Raw genomic sequence first — 16,707 nt, 5'->3', positions numbered from 1 at the left:
TGTTTAGATTTATAGCCATTGATGATCCACTCGAGGATTCTAGGAAAATATGAAAATAAGTTTTCCAGGATGGGGCAAGGAAAGCATTGCCTCTTTTATCTAGCCTGTAAGCCAGTTCCCTTGACATCAAGCATGACCTTCAGGAAGCCTAATGAGATGATGAAAACCAGTTTCCTACACTGTACTGAAGAGACCTAAACAGATAGAAACAGTGTTTTCTACAGTCGGGAATCTGTCCCTTCTGGAATAGATATTCTGGTTTGGTATTAATCCCACATCATATCATTAGGCTTCCTGAAGGTCATGCTTGATGTCAATTGAGATGTCTTAGAAGGTAGCTAAAAGACGTGTGGCTTTCCTTATCCCATCCTAGAATCTGATATTGGAGCGACAATGGCTACAAATCTCCACACGCCTACAAGGCAGCCTTAATTGGCAGGTAAGGAGAACTCTTCCCCATCTTGGTGCTAAAGAACATAAACTAAAGGCTTCTGAATTGGAAGTCCCTCTGCAACGACTACTTGACTTGACTCTTCTCATGTGAAAATGTGAAGAGTCAGGGTCTGGTAGTTTGCTGGAGCAAAACTTGGGGACAGGTTCTCTTTAATGGGTTTTCCAGAATTTCTTTGGATCTGAGATAAAGGGTAACATAAAAAAATAAGTGGGCTTACTGTGGTCCAGCTCCCGGTTGTAGGGGTCTCCTGGTCTTCAGAATCTTTGGTGTCTACAGACATCTCTCATGACATTGAGGAAGTAGCGTTCAAGGATGAGTGGTCACCGAACGGCATTGACCCCCCAGGAACCCACCAGGCCAGAGATCCCGAAGACCAGTAGACCGCTGCAGAGTTGGAACTTGGACCCGGAGCAGGGCAAGTACACAATTTTTTTGTTACCCCTTCCCCAGGCCCCAGTGGATGTTTTAGCATCCCTAGGAAGCCACATTTATACAGCATTTTCCCAACCTGCCTAAATCTTCTTCTCACTACTGTACATTCCCTTTGAGTATAGAATTTCAGCCTTTTTCTGCCTCTCACAGTAATTCTATATTATCCCTCAAAGGAAATTCACACAAGACACCACATTGACCTCTCGTAGCCACCTTTGAAACAAGGAATGAGACATATTTTTGTATAAGTCAAGGCCATTTGACATGATTTGTCAGGCGAGTCCCCATGGGACGGCTGATGTCTCTGATCTACGAGGAGACATTAAGTGGCGGTAAAAGCAAATGGCCTTGTGTCTTGACTCTTCGAGTATTGAGAGTGACATCCACGCGGCCATCCGGGCTTCTCTCTCTAATGATGATACTGCGGTGAGATGGAGCTGTCCGAGGTATTTGGGGGATCGAGGATGATGGTGACAGCTCCCTGATACCTGAATGACAGTGCTGTAATTTAACTATTCAGGCTTCAAAGAAACTGACAGATCCAAAAATATTCAAAAAGTTCCTATACATAAATAATATTTAATAAGAATTCATGGAGAATATCTCAAAGGGATCGTCTCAGCTGTTGTATTTATAGCATGACGCCTCATGTACTGTACATGTCAGATACGTGAGGGTAGTTTCTATGTCATTTAGGCACCAGGGTGAATCTCCAAATTTGTACCCAAAATTGTAGCAGAACCTCATCATATGCACCTCACCTGCAGTGGATCCTCAAAATACACACCTCAGCTGCTGCAGAGCCTCAAAATACACACTTCTACAAATGGAGGACATTAAAATACACACATTTGCTGCAGCAGAACATCATAATACACACCTCTACAAATGGAGAACATCAAAATACACACCTCTGCTGCAGCAGAACATCACAATACACACCTTAGCTGTTGCAGAGCCTCAAAATACACACTTCTACAAAAGGAGGACATTAAAATACACACCTCTGCTGTAGCAGAACATCATAATACACACCTCTACAAATAAAGAACATAAATATTATTATTATTATTATAAAGAACATCACAAAACACACCTCAGCTGTTGCAGAACATCATAATACACACCTCTACAAATGGAGAACATCAAAATACACACCTCTGCTGCTGCAGAACCTTATAAAACACACCTTAGCTGCTAAAGAACATCACAACACACACCTCAGCTGTTGCAGAACCTCATAATACACACCTCTACAAATGGAGAACATCATAATACACACCTCTACAAATGGAGAACATCATAATACACACCTCTACAAATGGAGGACATTAAAATACACACCTCAGCTGTTGCAGAACATCATAATACACACCTCTACAAATGGAGAACATCACAATACACACCTCTGCTGCTGCAGAACCTTATAAAACACACCTTAGCTGCTAAAGAACATCACAACACACACCTCAGCTGTTGCAGAACCTCATAAAATACACCTCTACAAATGGAGAACATCATAATACACACCTCTACAAATGGAGAACATCATAATACACACCTCTACAAATGGAGGACATTAAAATACACACCTCAGCTGTTGCAGAACATCATAATACACACCTCTACAAATGGAGAACATCACAATACACACCTCTGCTGCTGCAGAACCTTATAAAACACACCTTAGCTGCTAAAGAACATCACAACACACACCTCAGCTGTTGCAGAACCTCATAATACACACCTCTACAAATGGAGAACATCAAAATACACACCTCAGTTGTTGCAATGGAGACCACTGCATACACACATGAACTGTACTGGACCCATTATGTGATGCTTATAGGTTACACAGTGTATTATTTTAGCATTGGTTCTCCTTCGGCGCACCAGCCTGTAGCCGGGTCAGGCGGCTCTTGAAAACTTTCTCAGCCATGCATGTTAAAGATGAGTCAAGGAATTGTCCTCTCACATTCTTCCACCCTTGTCAGATTACCCGCCGCACCAGAGCTTAAGCAGCCGTGACAAATCCCCACGCTTTGCACTGACATTGCACCCGGCTGTCCGAAATCCTTTCTTTTATAATCTGCATCACCCAACATTGTCCATCTGCCGACGTGTGATCAAAGGATGGTGACTATGTGGAGGTTAGGGAAGTAGGCGGAGATGTCAGCCAAAGTGGACACAATGGTCAGAACACCACCGGATTTGCAAACTATACTTAGGGGATTATCCACTTAACGACTGATGGTCTGAACTAGGTGCATGACAACTCATGTAAGCGGGTAATAATAGCAAGTATATTAGTTGTCAAGGGTGGAACCTGAACATAGGATCACTACAGTTACATATTACAGGCCCTCACTCATGAGCCATTAAATAAAACTTCCATTGTACCCTGTATACTACTCTAGAAGCAATGTAGATGGGTAATGCGGTTCCTTGGGCCCACCAGCTAAAAAAAACTATCTGTAGTTTATAGTAGCCTTCTAACATGTTCTCTTGGATGGATCCATAATGCACCCATGTTTAAAAAAAACCCATATGTAGCTCAGAAAAGGTTTTGGTTGAATACAGTGTCGGACTGGCCCACCAGAGCATCAGAGGATTCTCCGGTGGGCCCATACTCTAACCCTATATTAGACCCCAGAGTTCCCTCAGAAGATGGTTTGGAGGCAACTTGGGAATATTTCACAAGGTTTGAATAAAAATGGGCCCGAGGATCCTCAGATTGACACTGGGTGGATACTGTTCACCTTTCAATAGGATTTTAAAGGACAGAGAAATGACCTTGTAACCGAAACATTGTGGGATATTTTCTATGGTAAATGTTTTTAAAGAGTTTTTACTTTTCACCACTTATACTATGCATTTTCAATGTTTATCCAATGAGGGTTTATGGTTCAAATCCAGAGAGGGTGTGGCTCAGAGGCAAAATTTTACATGTGCAGTCATTTAACCCATTGTTGGTGTTAGCTTAGACTAAAGTGTCTAAATATGCATTTAATATCTTTGGTCAATAGTTTCCGGTCACTGTGACTGGTTTTGTTACGTGAAAACCCCATCTGTTTAGGATCAACAAAAAAAACACAAAAACTGTGCTGATCTGTGCTGTCACCTCGTGCCTCCATCTCCTCTCCTGTATAGATTGTGAGGTATTACAGGCGGTCCCCTACTTAAAGAGGACCTGTCACCCAATTTATCGGCACTAGGAGCTGCTTACTAAAGTAAGCAGCTCCTAGTGCTTGATCAAACGCCGCAGTGCTAGAGTGATAGCGTTACCGGAAACCTCAGTACAGTACAGTGTAATTGTCGGACAGCTCGCAAAGCTGTCCGACGTATTCATGAGGGGGTGGGGTTGGGGCGTGGCTAGGGAGCGAGCGGGGCGGTCCGGGGAAGAGGCAGCGCCTCGGACCGCCCCCTCATGAATACATCGGATAGCTTTGCAAGCTGTGCGATGATTACACTGTACCCCGCCGCCGCAGAGGTTTCCGGCAACGCTATCACTCTAACACTGCGGCGTTTGATCAAGCACTAGGAGCTGCTTACTTCAGTAAGCAGCTCCTAGTGCCGAAAATTTAGGTGACAGGTCCTCTTTAAGGACACGCGACTTACAGACAACCCATAGTTACAAACAAACCCCTCTGCCCCCTGTGACCTCTGGTGACCTCTCTAGATGTTACTACAGTCCCAGGCTGCAATGATCAGCTGTAAGGTGTTTGTAATGAAGCTTTATTGATAATTCTTGGTCCAATTACAGCAAAAATTTTGAAACCCCAATTGTCACTGGGGAAAAAGAAAAAAAAATTTGTCTAGAACTTCAATTATAAAATATACAGTTTCGACTTACATACAAATTCAACTTAAGAACAAACCTCTGGACCCTATCTTGTATGTAACCCGGGGACTGCCTGTATAGTGTATTTTTTATTGCCTCTTCTGGTGCTGTGTACACATTGTGACCACCCAATGCTTATGGGGGAGCAGCTTCCAATGGGGAAAAAAAATCAGTCTTTTAGGGCGGGGGTCTTCTAAAAGGAGTGGCCTTCTGGAGAGATTGCACTGTATATACAGTACTGTATATACAAAAAAATATAGAATGCACAGTATATGGGGCGCTAAGTGCACCAACATATGATGCCTCTCTAAACCCCGCATGTGCCGGATCTATCACGATGCTCCGACCTCCTGATAAATCCTGGTAGGCAGCCACAATGCGCTGCACCGGCAGGGGGGCACTTCTACCCTGGTCTAGCCTGTGTTCAGGCCTACAAGTCGTGATAAATCCCCCCTTATATTTCTATATTTTAATAACATTTTAATTTATCATGCAGTGACATCTACTACAACATTGTAGCCAGTGAGAGCCACAACCTTGATTTTTATTTTTTTTTTAATTAGTCATCATCAATTTTTAATGGCCTCATTTTTATGCTGTTTCATTCAAAACCAAATAAAGACCTTTAAGTTACCATGAGAAATCATAAGTAAACATAATATTTTTTTTATTATTATTTTTTTTTGTGTTTTTACGTTTATTTAGTTGTTTATTTTGTACTTTACTTATTTGGGTAGCTTTCCTTTCCGCTGTATAATTTTAGTCAACCTCTTTTTGTGCTCTTTTAATTATTTTTGTGTCTTTTTTGAGTTATTTTGTTCTGTCCTGCCTAGGACCCGGTATGTTGCCGCGACAAATCATCCGTTTATTTTAACCTGTTACTGATAAGAGACCCTTCTTTTCGACAGGACACCGTGGTTTAACGGATGGGGATTTAATCTTCCTAGAGGCCAGTCTTTACTTGACAAGTGGAACCTTATCCCGGAGGGCATCGACATTCTGATGACTCATGGACCTCCCCTCGGTAAGTTAAAGAGGCGCCGTCACCTTATACACACAGTAATGTAAGCAGCATGAATCTTCGCACCATATAACGGGGCTGTAACTTTCCCTCAGAACAAAAAGCAATGAATAAAAAAAAAAAAAAAAAATTTGTGATGCCTTTACGGGAGCCCGGCACGATAATTAAACCCAGCAGATCCGCCGAGTTCCTAGGTGTTGTTTAAATTAAATTTTCTGATTTACTGGAGCCGGGGAGAATTAAATGGATATCCACAGCCGTTGTTCAGCTCCTCCGGCTCGGTCATTTGTTTTATTAACTGTATTTATCTGACAGGTAACAGCTCCCCATTCTAAGGTTTTATGGCTGTAGTGGATGGGCTGCAGTCTTGGAGCTTCTTTTAAGTCTGGCTCGAGCTCCATCTGCTGCCCATGTGCTGCACCCTGCATCCATGTGTCGGCTTGGCGGGGTACCGGGCAATGCACAGGCATGGATTCTATTACCGGGGTGGTGGATAAATGAATATGCACTTAAAAATTAAACCCGGGTGAAGGATAAAACCAACAGAGCACATGTGTATACAGGTGGTCCCCTACTTAAGGACACCCGACTTACAGACAACCCATAGTTACAGACAGACCCCTGTGACCTCTGGTGAAGCTCTCTGGATGTTACTATAGTCCCAGATTGCAATAATCAGCTGTAAGGTGTCTGTAATGAAGCTTTATTGATAATCCTTGGTCCCACTACAGCAAAAAATGTTTAAACTCCAATTGTCACTGGGGCAAAAATTTATTTTGTCTGGATCTACAATTATAAAATATACAGTTTCGACTTACATACAAATTCGACTTAAGAACAAACCTCCGGACCCTATCTTGTATGTAACCCGGGGACTGCCTGTACAGGGATTACTCCGATGTGTAATGCACATTACTAGAATAGTCCACACAATCTTACTGATAAGAAGGTTTCTGGAAAGCTCGGATCTTCAAACACCTCTCTTAGAGCACCCGGGTTGATGCTCAAATGGTATAAGAGAGGGAGAGAAGAGACCGGTGCGCTGACCTCGTGAGGTAGTTTTGGCTATTGTGCAGATGAGGCGAAATAGATTAACCGCTCACCAGGAGGCATATGAGAATGCACATGTAGAATATAGATGGTTCACAACGGCAGCCAGTGATCCCTTGAAGACCGCAGGTCCCGTCCCAGTGAACGGGATAGCAGAGAAACGAACGGAGACACCTAGTATGTTCAATGGAGGTTATTACTGCGCCGCGTGGATCCAAAACACTACACTCATGTAGTGAAAAGCAAAATAGAAATAAAATGTAGAAAATAAAAATAAAATGACATGCTACGCGTTTCGGCTCTGAACTTGAGCCTTCGTCAGGCCTGATGAAGGCTCAAGTTCAGAGCCGAAACGCGTAGCATGTCATTTTATTTTTAGACAGACAGACAAACGTAGCTGAAGTCGGATACACAGTATAGCAAATATAGCAATAACACAAGCAAAGGGTTCTTGCTTGAGTTCTTTTATTTTATTGCTGTCTTAATATAGTGAAATGTTTGAATGACTGGATTTTGGTTGACAATAGAGGGATATGGTATTAGAAGAGCAGGCTGAGATGTTTGGAGTTGTAGTTGAAGCCTGGGTGCAGCCCCTGGCGCCAGTTGTTATATAGATGACACATGTAGGCTCACGGTGGACGAGTGGGAAGCTGTTTTTGGCTCCCGGAGCCTCATCTCCATGGTAATGTTGATCTGCTGCGGATCTGCTGCGTACACATGTAAATAATCCTGGTATGTATCTCCGTTGCACCCGCATCTTGCACCATTGCGGCGTTTTGTCTTCCTCCTGGGCCCCCTATAACGTGCCGGCTGCTTTTATTACCAGATTCCAAATCTGCATAAAGCAATGTAGTGTAACTAGTTTTTCTTGTGGGGTTTTAAAAGCACAATCTCTCTTAATTACCTTTTATTATAGAATCCCTGCTGTGTAAATTGAGATGTTTCCGAGGTTTGCGACAAAGCTACATGACTGCGTTTCGTTAACCTCTTTTGGACCGGCCTACGATTTAGTCTTCTTATATCGGCGTGAAATGGGTTAATAAGAGTGGACACCGCCGGACCCTTCTTATGTACGAATAGCTATAGGTTTTTATGGGATTTCAGGTCAGATCTTCGTAGGTTTTTACCCCTTGAGTGTTGTGGACCGGGTAATGAAGGAGTTAATAGCGTCTTGTGGTTTTCTAGTTGAATTAGAGAACGTCTTTAGTTGTTTTAGCCCAAATTGAATTAACAATGAAGCTTCGCCTATGAAGGTGAGTTCACATTCGTGGTATTAAATGTAGGATGGGATTGAATGTCAACCTCCCCCTAGTGATAGATGGAGCAGATGCAAGTTTGTTAAAGGAAATCTACCAAGACCACGTACACACGGGCGTGTGCCTCCTGGTACAGGATCAATTCATCTTTTTGCTTCTCGTAGTTTAGTTTTGGGGTAAAATGGCTTTTTAGATTATGCAGATGAGCCTCAGGGGCTCCTGGCTTTGTTGTTATCTAATTATTCATGCCTACTTCCTGTGTTTTTGAGTCCCCTCCTTCCCTGAATGGAGGTATGAATAATAAGCAGACGACTGAGCCAGAAGAGGCTTCTGTGATGCAGCCCGGAGCCCCTGAGGCTCATTTGAATAATTTTGAAATACATTTTTCTTAAAAAAATAAGCTATGGACAAAAGAAAAAGAGGAATGGATCTTGTATCAGGAGGCACACGCCATTATGTAAGTGTTCTTGGTTTAGGATCACTGCATCCGTGTGGTAGATTTCCTTTAAATCTAGTAGAGCAGAGTTTTTTATGGTTGAGTTGCATTATGTCACTATTATATATTATTTAAAGGGATTGTCCTACTATGCACATCCATGACTGTCATCTAGTACACTAGGGAGTTACTAAAAGTGTCCTTTGTTCTTGAGGATTTAGCACGTTTATGCATTGAGTTAAAGGGATATTGCAGGATCAGCGCACAGCGCTCAGATGGTATAGTGGTTGTTCTTGGTATTGCAGCTCAATGTCATTTATTTGCACACCCATCATGTGGCAAATGTTAGTGTACTCACTTGTACGTAATAAGTGGCATACAGAGAATGGAAAAGGAAGTAGACAGCTCCGTTCTCTCTGCAGTGGCTCATTGTAGTGGTTCATTCTCAGGTGATCTGTAGGGATTGTAGGGTGTTTAGACCTTCAGCAATCTGATATTGAGGAGCTATTCTATGGATATTTTACGATTTTATTCCTTCAGCCCTGAAAATTCCTATAAACTGATGAATAGGGGGAATGTATTAGTCTTTAAAGGAAATCTACCACCAGGATGAAAGATTGTAAACCAAGCACACTGACATACTGTTGTGTGCCCCCTCTGACAGAAGATGCTCTTCTTGTAGCTTTCTATGCCTTTGTTTTTAATAAAAAGAGGTTATAAAAATTATGCAGATGAGCCTTGACATCTATGGAGTCTGGAGCCCCTGAGAGTCATTTGCATAATTTGTGAAACCTTTTTATTGTAAAAACAAGGTCCTAAGAAGCTAAAAGGAAAGCAGAACCTGCCAGAGGGGGCACTCACCAGTACGTCAGTGGGCTTGGTTTACAATCCTTCATCCTGGTGGTAGATTTCCTTTAATGATGTCTATCTCGGTGCAAATTTTCCAGATAGTCTGAGCCTTGGAAACTTTGCCTCTAGGCCCCATATCATCCAGTCCTGGATGATGTCCCCGTGGCAGGTGTGACATTGTGTCTCCTTAGATCTTCTCACCTGCTCCATCCTCCTCTCACTTCTGCGCGGGCCGTTTTGTGTGATAATTGATGTTCACTTTTATGGATTCTCTACATTAACTGTAGAACTAAGTGGCTCTTAAACTCTAAGAGCCATCAATTAGCGGTGACTTCATTCCTAGACATTCCTTTACGTTTCCGAAAGTCTGTGATTTTAACCTTTGTGCTGCCGTGTTCCGAATACATTCAGATTCCAGTATTCCTGACAATGCAATATCTAATACTGCCAGACCCCAATGCCAAATCTGCACCAGGCCCCCCAAAATATAATGTAGTGTTTATACTAGTATGAGGCCCTAGGGCTCCCGGGACAGGGAGTTACACCCCTGCTCTCAGAATCTTCTAGAATCTTAACACATGGTCATATATCGTCCTGAAATCATGTCTGATGGTGACAAAGCTCCAACCTCCTGGGACAGACCAAACAATCCAGGACTGATGGGAGCTATTATCTCCATGTGTATATCTCTCCGTCTCTCTATGATTCTAAATGATATCTATGCTCTAGCGACAATCATATCTACTGTATCTATCAAACTGTCTATTCAAAAAATATCTCTATGTGAATCTGTCTTTCTATCTGTTATATTTTTCTCTCTATTCTATCTATATATCTTTCTATTCTTCCATTGTCTCTGTCTATCATCTCTTTGTTTCTTATTATCTATCTCTTCTTTCTTTGTTTATTAATAATATCTTTCTTAGTATCTACAGTATCTATTATCTCTCTCTCTCTTTTTCTCCCTCTTTCTCTCTCTCTCTTTCTCTCTCTCTCTCTCTCTTTCCCTCTCTCTCCTTTTTCTCTCTTTCTTTTTCTCTCTCTCTTTCTCTCTATCTCTCTTTCTCTCTCTTTATCTCCCTCTCTCTCTTTTTCTCCCTCTCTCTCTCGTTCTCTCTCTCTTTTTCTCTTTCTCTCTTTCCTTTTCTCTTTCTTTTTCTCCCTCTCTCTCTCTCTTTCTCTCTATCTCTCTCTTTCCCTCTCTCTCTCTCTTTTTCTCCCTCTCTCTCTCTATCTCTCTCTTTCCTTCTCTCATTCTCTCTCTCTTTTTCTCTTTCTCTCTCTCTTTTTCTCCCTCTATCTCTCTTTCTCCCTCTCTCTTTCTCTCTCATTCCCTCTCTCTCTCTTTTTCTCTCTTTCTTTTTCTCCCTCTCTCTCTCTCTCTCTTTCCCTCTCTCTTTCTTTCTCTCTCTTTTTCTCTCTCTTTCCCTCTCTCTTTCTTTCTCTCTCTTTTTCTCTCTCTTTCCCTCTATCTCTCTTTTTCTCTCTTTCTTTTTCTCCCTCTCTCTTTCTCTCTATCTCTCTCTTTCCCTCTCTCGTTCTCTATCTCTCTTTCTCTCCTCTCTCTCTTTCCCTCTCTCTCTCTTTCCCTCTCTCTTTCTCTCTCAATCTCTCTTTCTCTCTCTGTGTCTTTTTCTCTCTCTCGCTTTCTCTCTCTCTTCATCACTCTCTTTCTCTCTCTCTCTCTTTATCCCTCTCAATCTCTCTCTCTCCCTCTCTCTCCTTTTCTCTCTTTCCCTCTCTCTCTTTTTCTCTCTTTCTTTTTCTCCCTCCCTCTCTCTTTCTCTCTCTCTCTCTTTCTCTCTCTTTCCCTCTCTCTCTCTTTTTCTCCCTCTCTCTCTCTTTCTCTTTCTCTCTCTCTGTCTTTTTCTCTCCTTCTTTTTCTCCCTCTTTCTCTCTCTCTCTCAATCTCTTTCTCTCTCTCTCTCTCTCTCTCTATCTTTCTTTCCTCTATCTAGCTAAAAAAAAAATAGAAAAAAAAACATCAGAGTACAGTAATAGGAATGGTGGTTGCTATCCATATCTATCTCTCTAGCTGTCATCTGTCTATCCATTCCGTCTTTCTGTCTTTCTTTCATTCCATTGCCAGGCACATAATAAAATAATAAGATATTTATTCTATCTTCTTTTTCTCTTCTTTTTATATATTATATAAGTTACCTTGGATCTACATAACCTAGTAAACTCCTGATGCTCCTCTTGTCTAGGGACTGTATGAAGGTCCTCGCTGTCAGAGGGTCAGGCAGTCAATGGCTATTACCAATTATATCAACTATTAGAAGCTTTTAGGCAGTAATTGAGTATCGGCATCATCAGAGCGATGGTCCTCTCCGATCCTATCACATCAACATTGTAGAAAAATGTTCAGCCCGTGTCACTTCCATAGGACTGTGTAGTCACGGTGTCTGCGGTGGGAGGTGGGGGTCCACCTGTGACTTGGAAGGACACATAAGAGGGCAGATCATTGGATACATGATAAGGCTGAGATATTAAATATTTTTTCCAATATTTTGCTGGCTAAATGAGAAAAAATGCAATTAAGCGATAGACTGCAAAAAAAAAAAAATGAAATGAGAGAAGAGGATAAGGGAACGGCTAAATAATTAGGTTACTGCCGGGAAAAAAACCGGAGAGGAACTCCGAGGAATAAAGTTAATTCCATCACCTTGGCTTTTATAAATCAAACTGGTGGGAACAGCGAATGTTCATTATCTTAAAAAAGACCCCAAAAATGGAGCCTCTCTGACAGAGATAAAGCGAAGGCGCCTTAAAAGCTTTCCGCTGGCGTTTAATGGCCGCTCTCCTTCTATTACGGATATTGTATTAAACCTTACCATGAATTATGGTTTCCAGCATCGGATTATGGAATATTAAGTATACCAATGTTTTTTTTTTTCTTCTCTTTTATGTGTATCAGGTTTCCGGGATTGGGTTCCGAAAGAGTTACAGAGGGTCGGGTGCGTAGAACTTCTCAACACAGTGCAGAGAAGGGTCCGGCCCAAGTTGCACGTATTTGGTGGAATCCATGAAGGTAAGGTGGACATCAATGAATATGTGTATAGAGGGATTTAAGGGGGTTCTCCAGGATTGAGAAGATGGAGACCAGGTGGAGGTACAATCATAGTATAAGGAGTGAGAAGCAGATGGTTCATTCTGGTTCATATAGGCCAGTGATGGCAAACCTTTTAGATACAGAGGGGCAGATTTACTTACCACGTCCATTCGCGATCCAGCGGCGCGTTCTCTGCGGTGGGTCCGACCGGGATTCACTAAGGCAGTTCCCCCGATGTCCACCAGGTGGCACTACTGCACTGAAGTCCGTCGGAGTGCACTGAAGTTCACCGTCCTCCGCTGGGTGCAGGTAAGCACGAGTCAAGTGACACTTTTTTTTTTTTAAATGCGGCGGTTTTTCTGAATCCGTAGTTTTTTTTTACTGCCACGCCCCCCGATTTCCTTCACGTGCATGCAGGCGCTAATGCGCCACAATCCGATCGCGTGCGGCAAAATCCCAGGGCAATTCAGGGAAAATCGGCGCAAATCGGAAATATTCGGATAACCCGTCAAAAAAACGCAATTTAGTAAATGACCCCCATAGTGCCCAAACTACAACCAAAACCCACATATTTTTAGCAAAGTGCCAATCCGACAATTTAAGCAGTAACTCATTACTCCCTGCTCTGTCACAGGATTCAATTGTATAGGCACCTGAGGACACCAATACAGTAGAAAGAAGGAGAAGAAGTTTGGATTATTATTGTAGCTTCCTTCTGGGGTCCTGGGCTGCCTGGGACTGCAAGAGACCTTGAGTCCTGTCTGGCGAACTCTGCCCTGGGGGTGATGGCGCAGGTGCCCATATAGAGGGCTCTGAGTGCCACCTCTGGCACCCGTGCCGTAGGTTTGCCACCACTGATATAGGCAGCTCAGTGTAGGGCCCATCTCAAATTACTAACATAACCTAAAGATGGATCCTAACTTTTCATCCTTGAAGAACCTTGTCAAGATGTTTCCTCAAAATAAGAACTCATCAATATACTCAGGCTTCCTATACAGATTAATGTTCAGCCAACAGTGAACTCTCCCCAACCCCACCATAATTTTGGTCAGAAGGTCTCACGGATCAGAACAGTTTCTGGCCAGTAATGTATTCTATAAGGCTAGCTCTTCCCTTCCAATAACATGATGTTCTTTCCCAACGCCAAGTCCATCTTTTTTAGTTCACCTGACGCCTCCAGCCCTTTGTTATCCCATGTTTCTCAATAGAAGTTGTTGTGTGTTTAGGGTGCCCCTTTAAAGCTTTGGTCCCTGGGCTGCCACCCATACCACCCATGTAATAATCCACTACTGTAGCATCCATACAGGTCAATTTGGGACACTAACACACCAATCTATAAGGCCCTTTGGGTGGTATAGTGTCTTAAATAGCCCCTTCAGAACATTTTATGTAACATACTGCACTCTGGGGGGGGTATCCAAACATGGGCCACCACTTGGCTACGAAATGAGGCCATTATAGCTTCAAGGATTCGCCAACAGCTCGGAAGAAGAAAACATTTGCTGATTCTTTTCTGCTTATTAAGGCGACATGTTGTGTTTGCAAGAACCTGAAAATGAAATCTCCTTACTGTGTGCAAAGAGGATTAGGTCTCGTCTTTATATCCAGGCCGTAGCTTATCGCCCCCGAGCTCAGAGCTTGTGCGATTGTTCCGCATCACTTGCCTGTATTACAGTCTATCCTTCTCCTTGTAGGTTACGGGATTATGACTGATGGTTACACAACGTACATCAATGCCTCAACGTGTACAGTCAGCTTTCAACCAACCAACCTGCCCATTATTTTTGACCTTCCCAATCCCCAAGGATCATGAAGACCCTTTTTTTTTGCACATTGGGGAAAAAAAAATTGGGTCCACAAACTGATAAAACTGCATTTTTATCTCCCTTCTTAATAATAAAATAAACTCAGTCGGTCTCGATAACTATTTAAAGTTGCTTTTTTTTCCTCATCTTCCGTTTTTGGTACAATTTTTTTTTTTTTTCAACAACAAACAAAACTTTAATGTTTAATTTATCAATTGTTCCTGTTGTAAATTGTACATATCCCAGGAGGGTCACCAGAACTATACAGTCCATTGCATTGTTAAAAAATAAAACAAAAAAAACAAAAAATTAAGCTATTTTTTTTTTTTTTTAAACCACCGGGATTTGCACAACCTAATATTATTTGTATTGTGTGTATTGTATTTTTTTTATTACTGTTATTGAATTTGTGTGCTTTTTCTATCACCTCAAGATGCTTTTGTTTTTCCTCTAACTTTTTTTTAGTTCACCTTTGTACGCCAATTGTTGTTATTATTATTATTATTGTTGATGTTATTATTATTAATCCATTACTTTTTGTGCTCCTGTTTTTTTTCCCCCTTAATTTAAATTATTTTTTATCTTTTATTATGTATGGGGCTGAAACAGCTGTAAAGAAATTGTATGCCATACATTAAAACATGTAAATGCAAGACTCCTTTTTAAATATGGATTTATATATATAAGTATTTTTTTTCTGTGTTGGATTTATTATTGGCGGTATAGGCATCTGCGGAAAAAAAAAACCTCAAAGATGTAGACAGTTAACCTAAATTATGAAGAATTGGACATGTCTTATTCTTTGGGGTATTTATGTGCATTTTTTGGCATGTACTAAGTTTCAGTAGTTTATGTAAGATTAATACCTGGCTCCCTACCTGCAGCACGTGGTGAGTCCCGGAGAGTTGCAGCTTGTGTGTGCCTGTGTCAGTCTTTCCCCCCTCCTCACTTCCTGTCCTGTGCAATGAGCAGGTAGGGGAGGGAGAGGGATGGTGTATATTAGAGGAAGAATACATGAGCCACAGGATGCAGATGCCCCTTCCTGGGACTCACCACATACTGCTGGCAGGGAGCCATGTAATGTGAAATAAACTTATATAAAGTACTGAAATGATTGAGAATGCTGAAAAGGCATTTTAAAAACAGTGTAGCATAGGCTATTGGAACCTGATATCAGCTAAAAAAAACACCCCTGGTGACACCTGGTTCACTTTAAAGAGGGGTTCAGGAGCTAAAAATATTGATAGGTCCTCAGTATCAGATTGTTGGGGGTTTGACAGCTGATACCCTCAGAGATCATCAGCTAATTTACAGAAAATGGAACAGACAGCTCAGTCCTCTCCGTAGTGGCCAAGTTGAGTAATTGCGGTTCAGTTCCCATTCACATAAATGGAAGCTGATATGTAGTAACCAGGTCTGGCCACTACAAAGAGAATGGAGCTGTCTGCTTCCAGTTCCACTGTGTAAATTTACTGCTGATATGTAGGTAGTTGCAGGTGAAAGACCCTCAACAATCTTATATCAATTACGCTTTATAAAGATCAGTCTTCAAAGTTGTTAACCCACAAAAATCCCTTTAAAGGGAACCCATCACCCAATTTTACCCCACTGAACTAGAAGCCCCCTCAGATCAGGTAGAATAAATCCTTTTTAAAAATCCTTTCCCTCTTCACTTTGAAATCTCACACGTTTCCTATAAAAAAAGTAGAAGCTGGAACCGTGGTTCTGGTATCAGATTAAATAACAGAATCATACCAGGCGGTTGTTAAAGGCATATAATGGAATTGGGCCTTTATCAGCTGCTTGCATTCCTAACAATGAATTTACCTACCCATATCTTCGGTCATTCACATCACAAAACCACAATTCTTATGTAGTTTTAAAGATAACAATCTCTTCTTTAATATGATACCAGAACCATGGTTCTAGATGCTATAAAGCCCAAGATATAAGGGGTTCTAGTTTAGTGGGGTAAAAGTAGGCGACAAGTTCCCTTTAAGCGTCCTTGAATCTCCCACTTTCCCCTTAACTCTTTCCTTTTCTTATTTTGCACTGTGTGTAAATGCAATCTTGCTAGCACAAAACTATTGTTGCGCATAGCTCTTCTCTGTTGGCCTCTGTAAATGCTTTTTTTTTTCCAGGGCTTCTCCCCCGACGTTTTTTTCCTTCTTTTTATCGCTACCTTGTTAATGACTTTTAGAAGAACCATTTGTTTCTTTTACATTTATTGTGATATATATCTAGCGCCTTTATATGCAAATAAAATTGCAAGATTTTTAAAAACGGGGCCTGGCTTTGTGTTTCCTATACTAAAAACTTTATCGACAAGAATGGTAAAAAGCACAGTAAATATTGCGTCATACAAAAAAGAAAAAAAATCACCATAAAACGGTAAGTGACTTGTCCATTTTCAGCAGCCTTAAAGGGGTGTTACAGATATGTAATCAGTATAGCTGGGGTTATGACACCTTGTACTTTAATCTGGGAAAATACAGTACAAGGTTTTATTTT

General features: G+C 41.6%; 1 protein-coding gene across 5 annotated transcripts in view; it reads left to right on the top strand.

Annotated features, from left to right (window-relative positions):
• The window catches only part of MPPED2 (metallophosphoesterase domain containing 2), a 144,674-nt gene extending 128,191 nt beyond the window's left edge, over window positions 1-16,483 (top strand). For all 5 annotated transcript variants that reach the window (XM_072118573.1, XM_072118572.1, XM_072118574.1 and 2 more), the window contains exons 5-7: window positions 5,636-5,751; window positions 12,257-12,370; window positions 14,086-16,483. In XM_072118573.1, coding sequence (XP_071974674.1) covers window positions 5,636-5,751; window positions 12,257-12,370; window positions 14,086-14,204 — 349 coding nt within the window. In that variant the 3' untranslated portion in view covers window positions 14,205-16,483. The remainder of the gene's footprint in view (window positions 1-5,635; window positions 5,752-12,256; window positions 12,371-14,085) is intronic.
• The last annotated feature ends 224 nt before the right edge of the window (window positions 16,484-16,707 follow it).

This window comes from Engystomops pustulosus, chromosome 7 (assembly GCF_040894005.1).
Source record: "Engystomops pustulosus chromosome 7, aEngPut4.maternal, whole genome shotgun sequence".
Lineage (NCBI taxonomy): Eukaryota > Metazoa > Chordata > Amphibia > Anura > Leptodactylidae > Engystomops > Engystomops pustulosus.
Note: the sequence above shows the minus strand (reverse complement) of the source record. Positions and strands in the feature narration are given on the sequence as shown.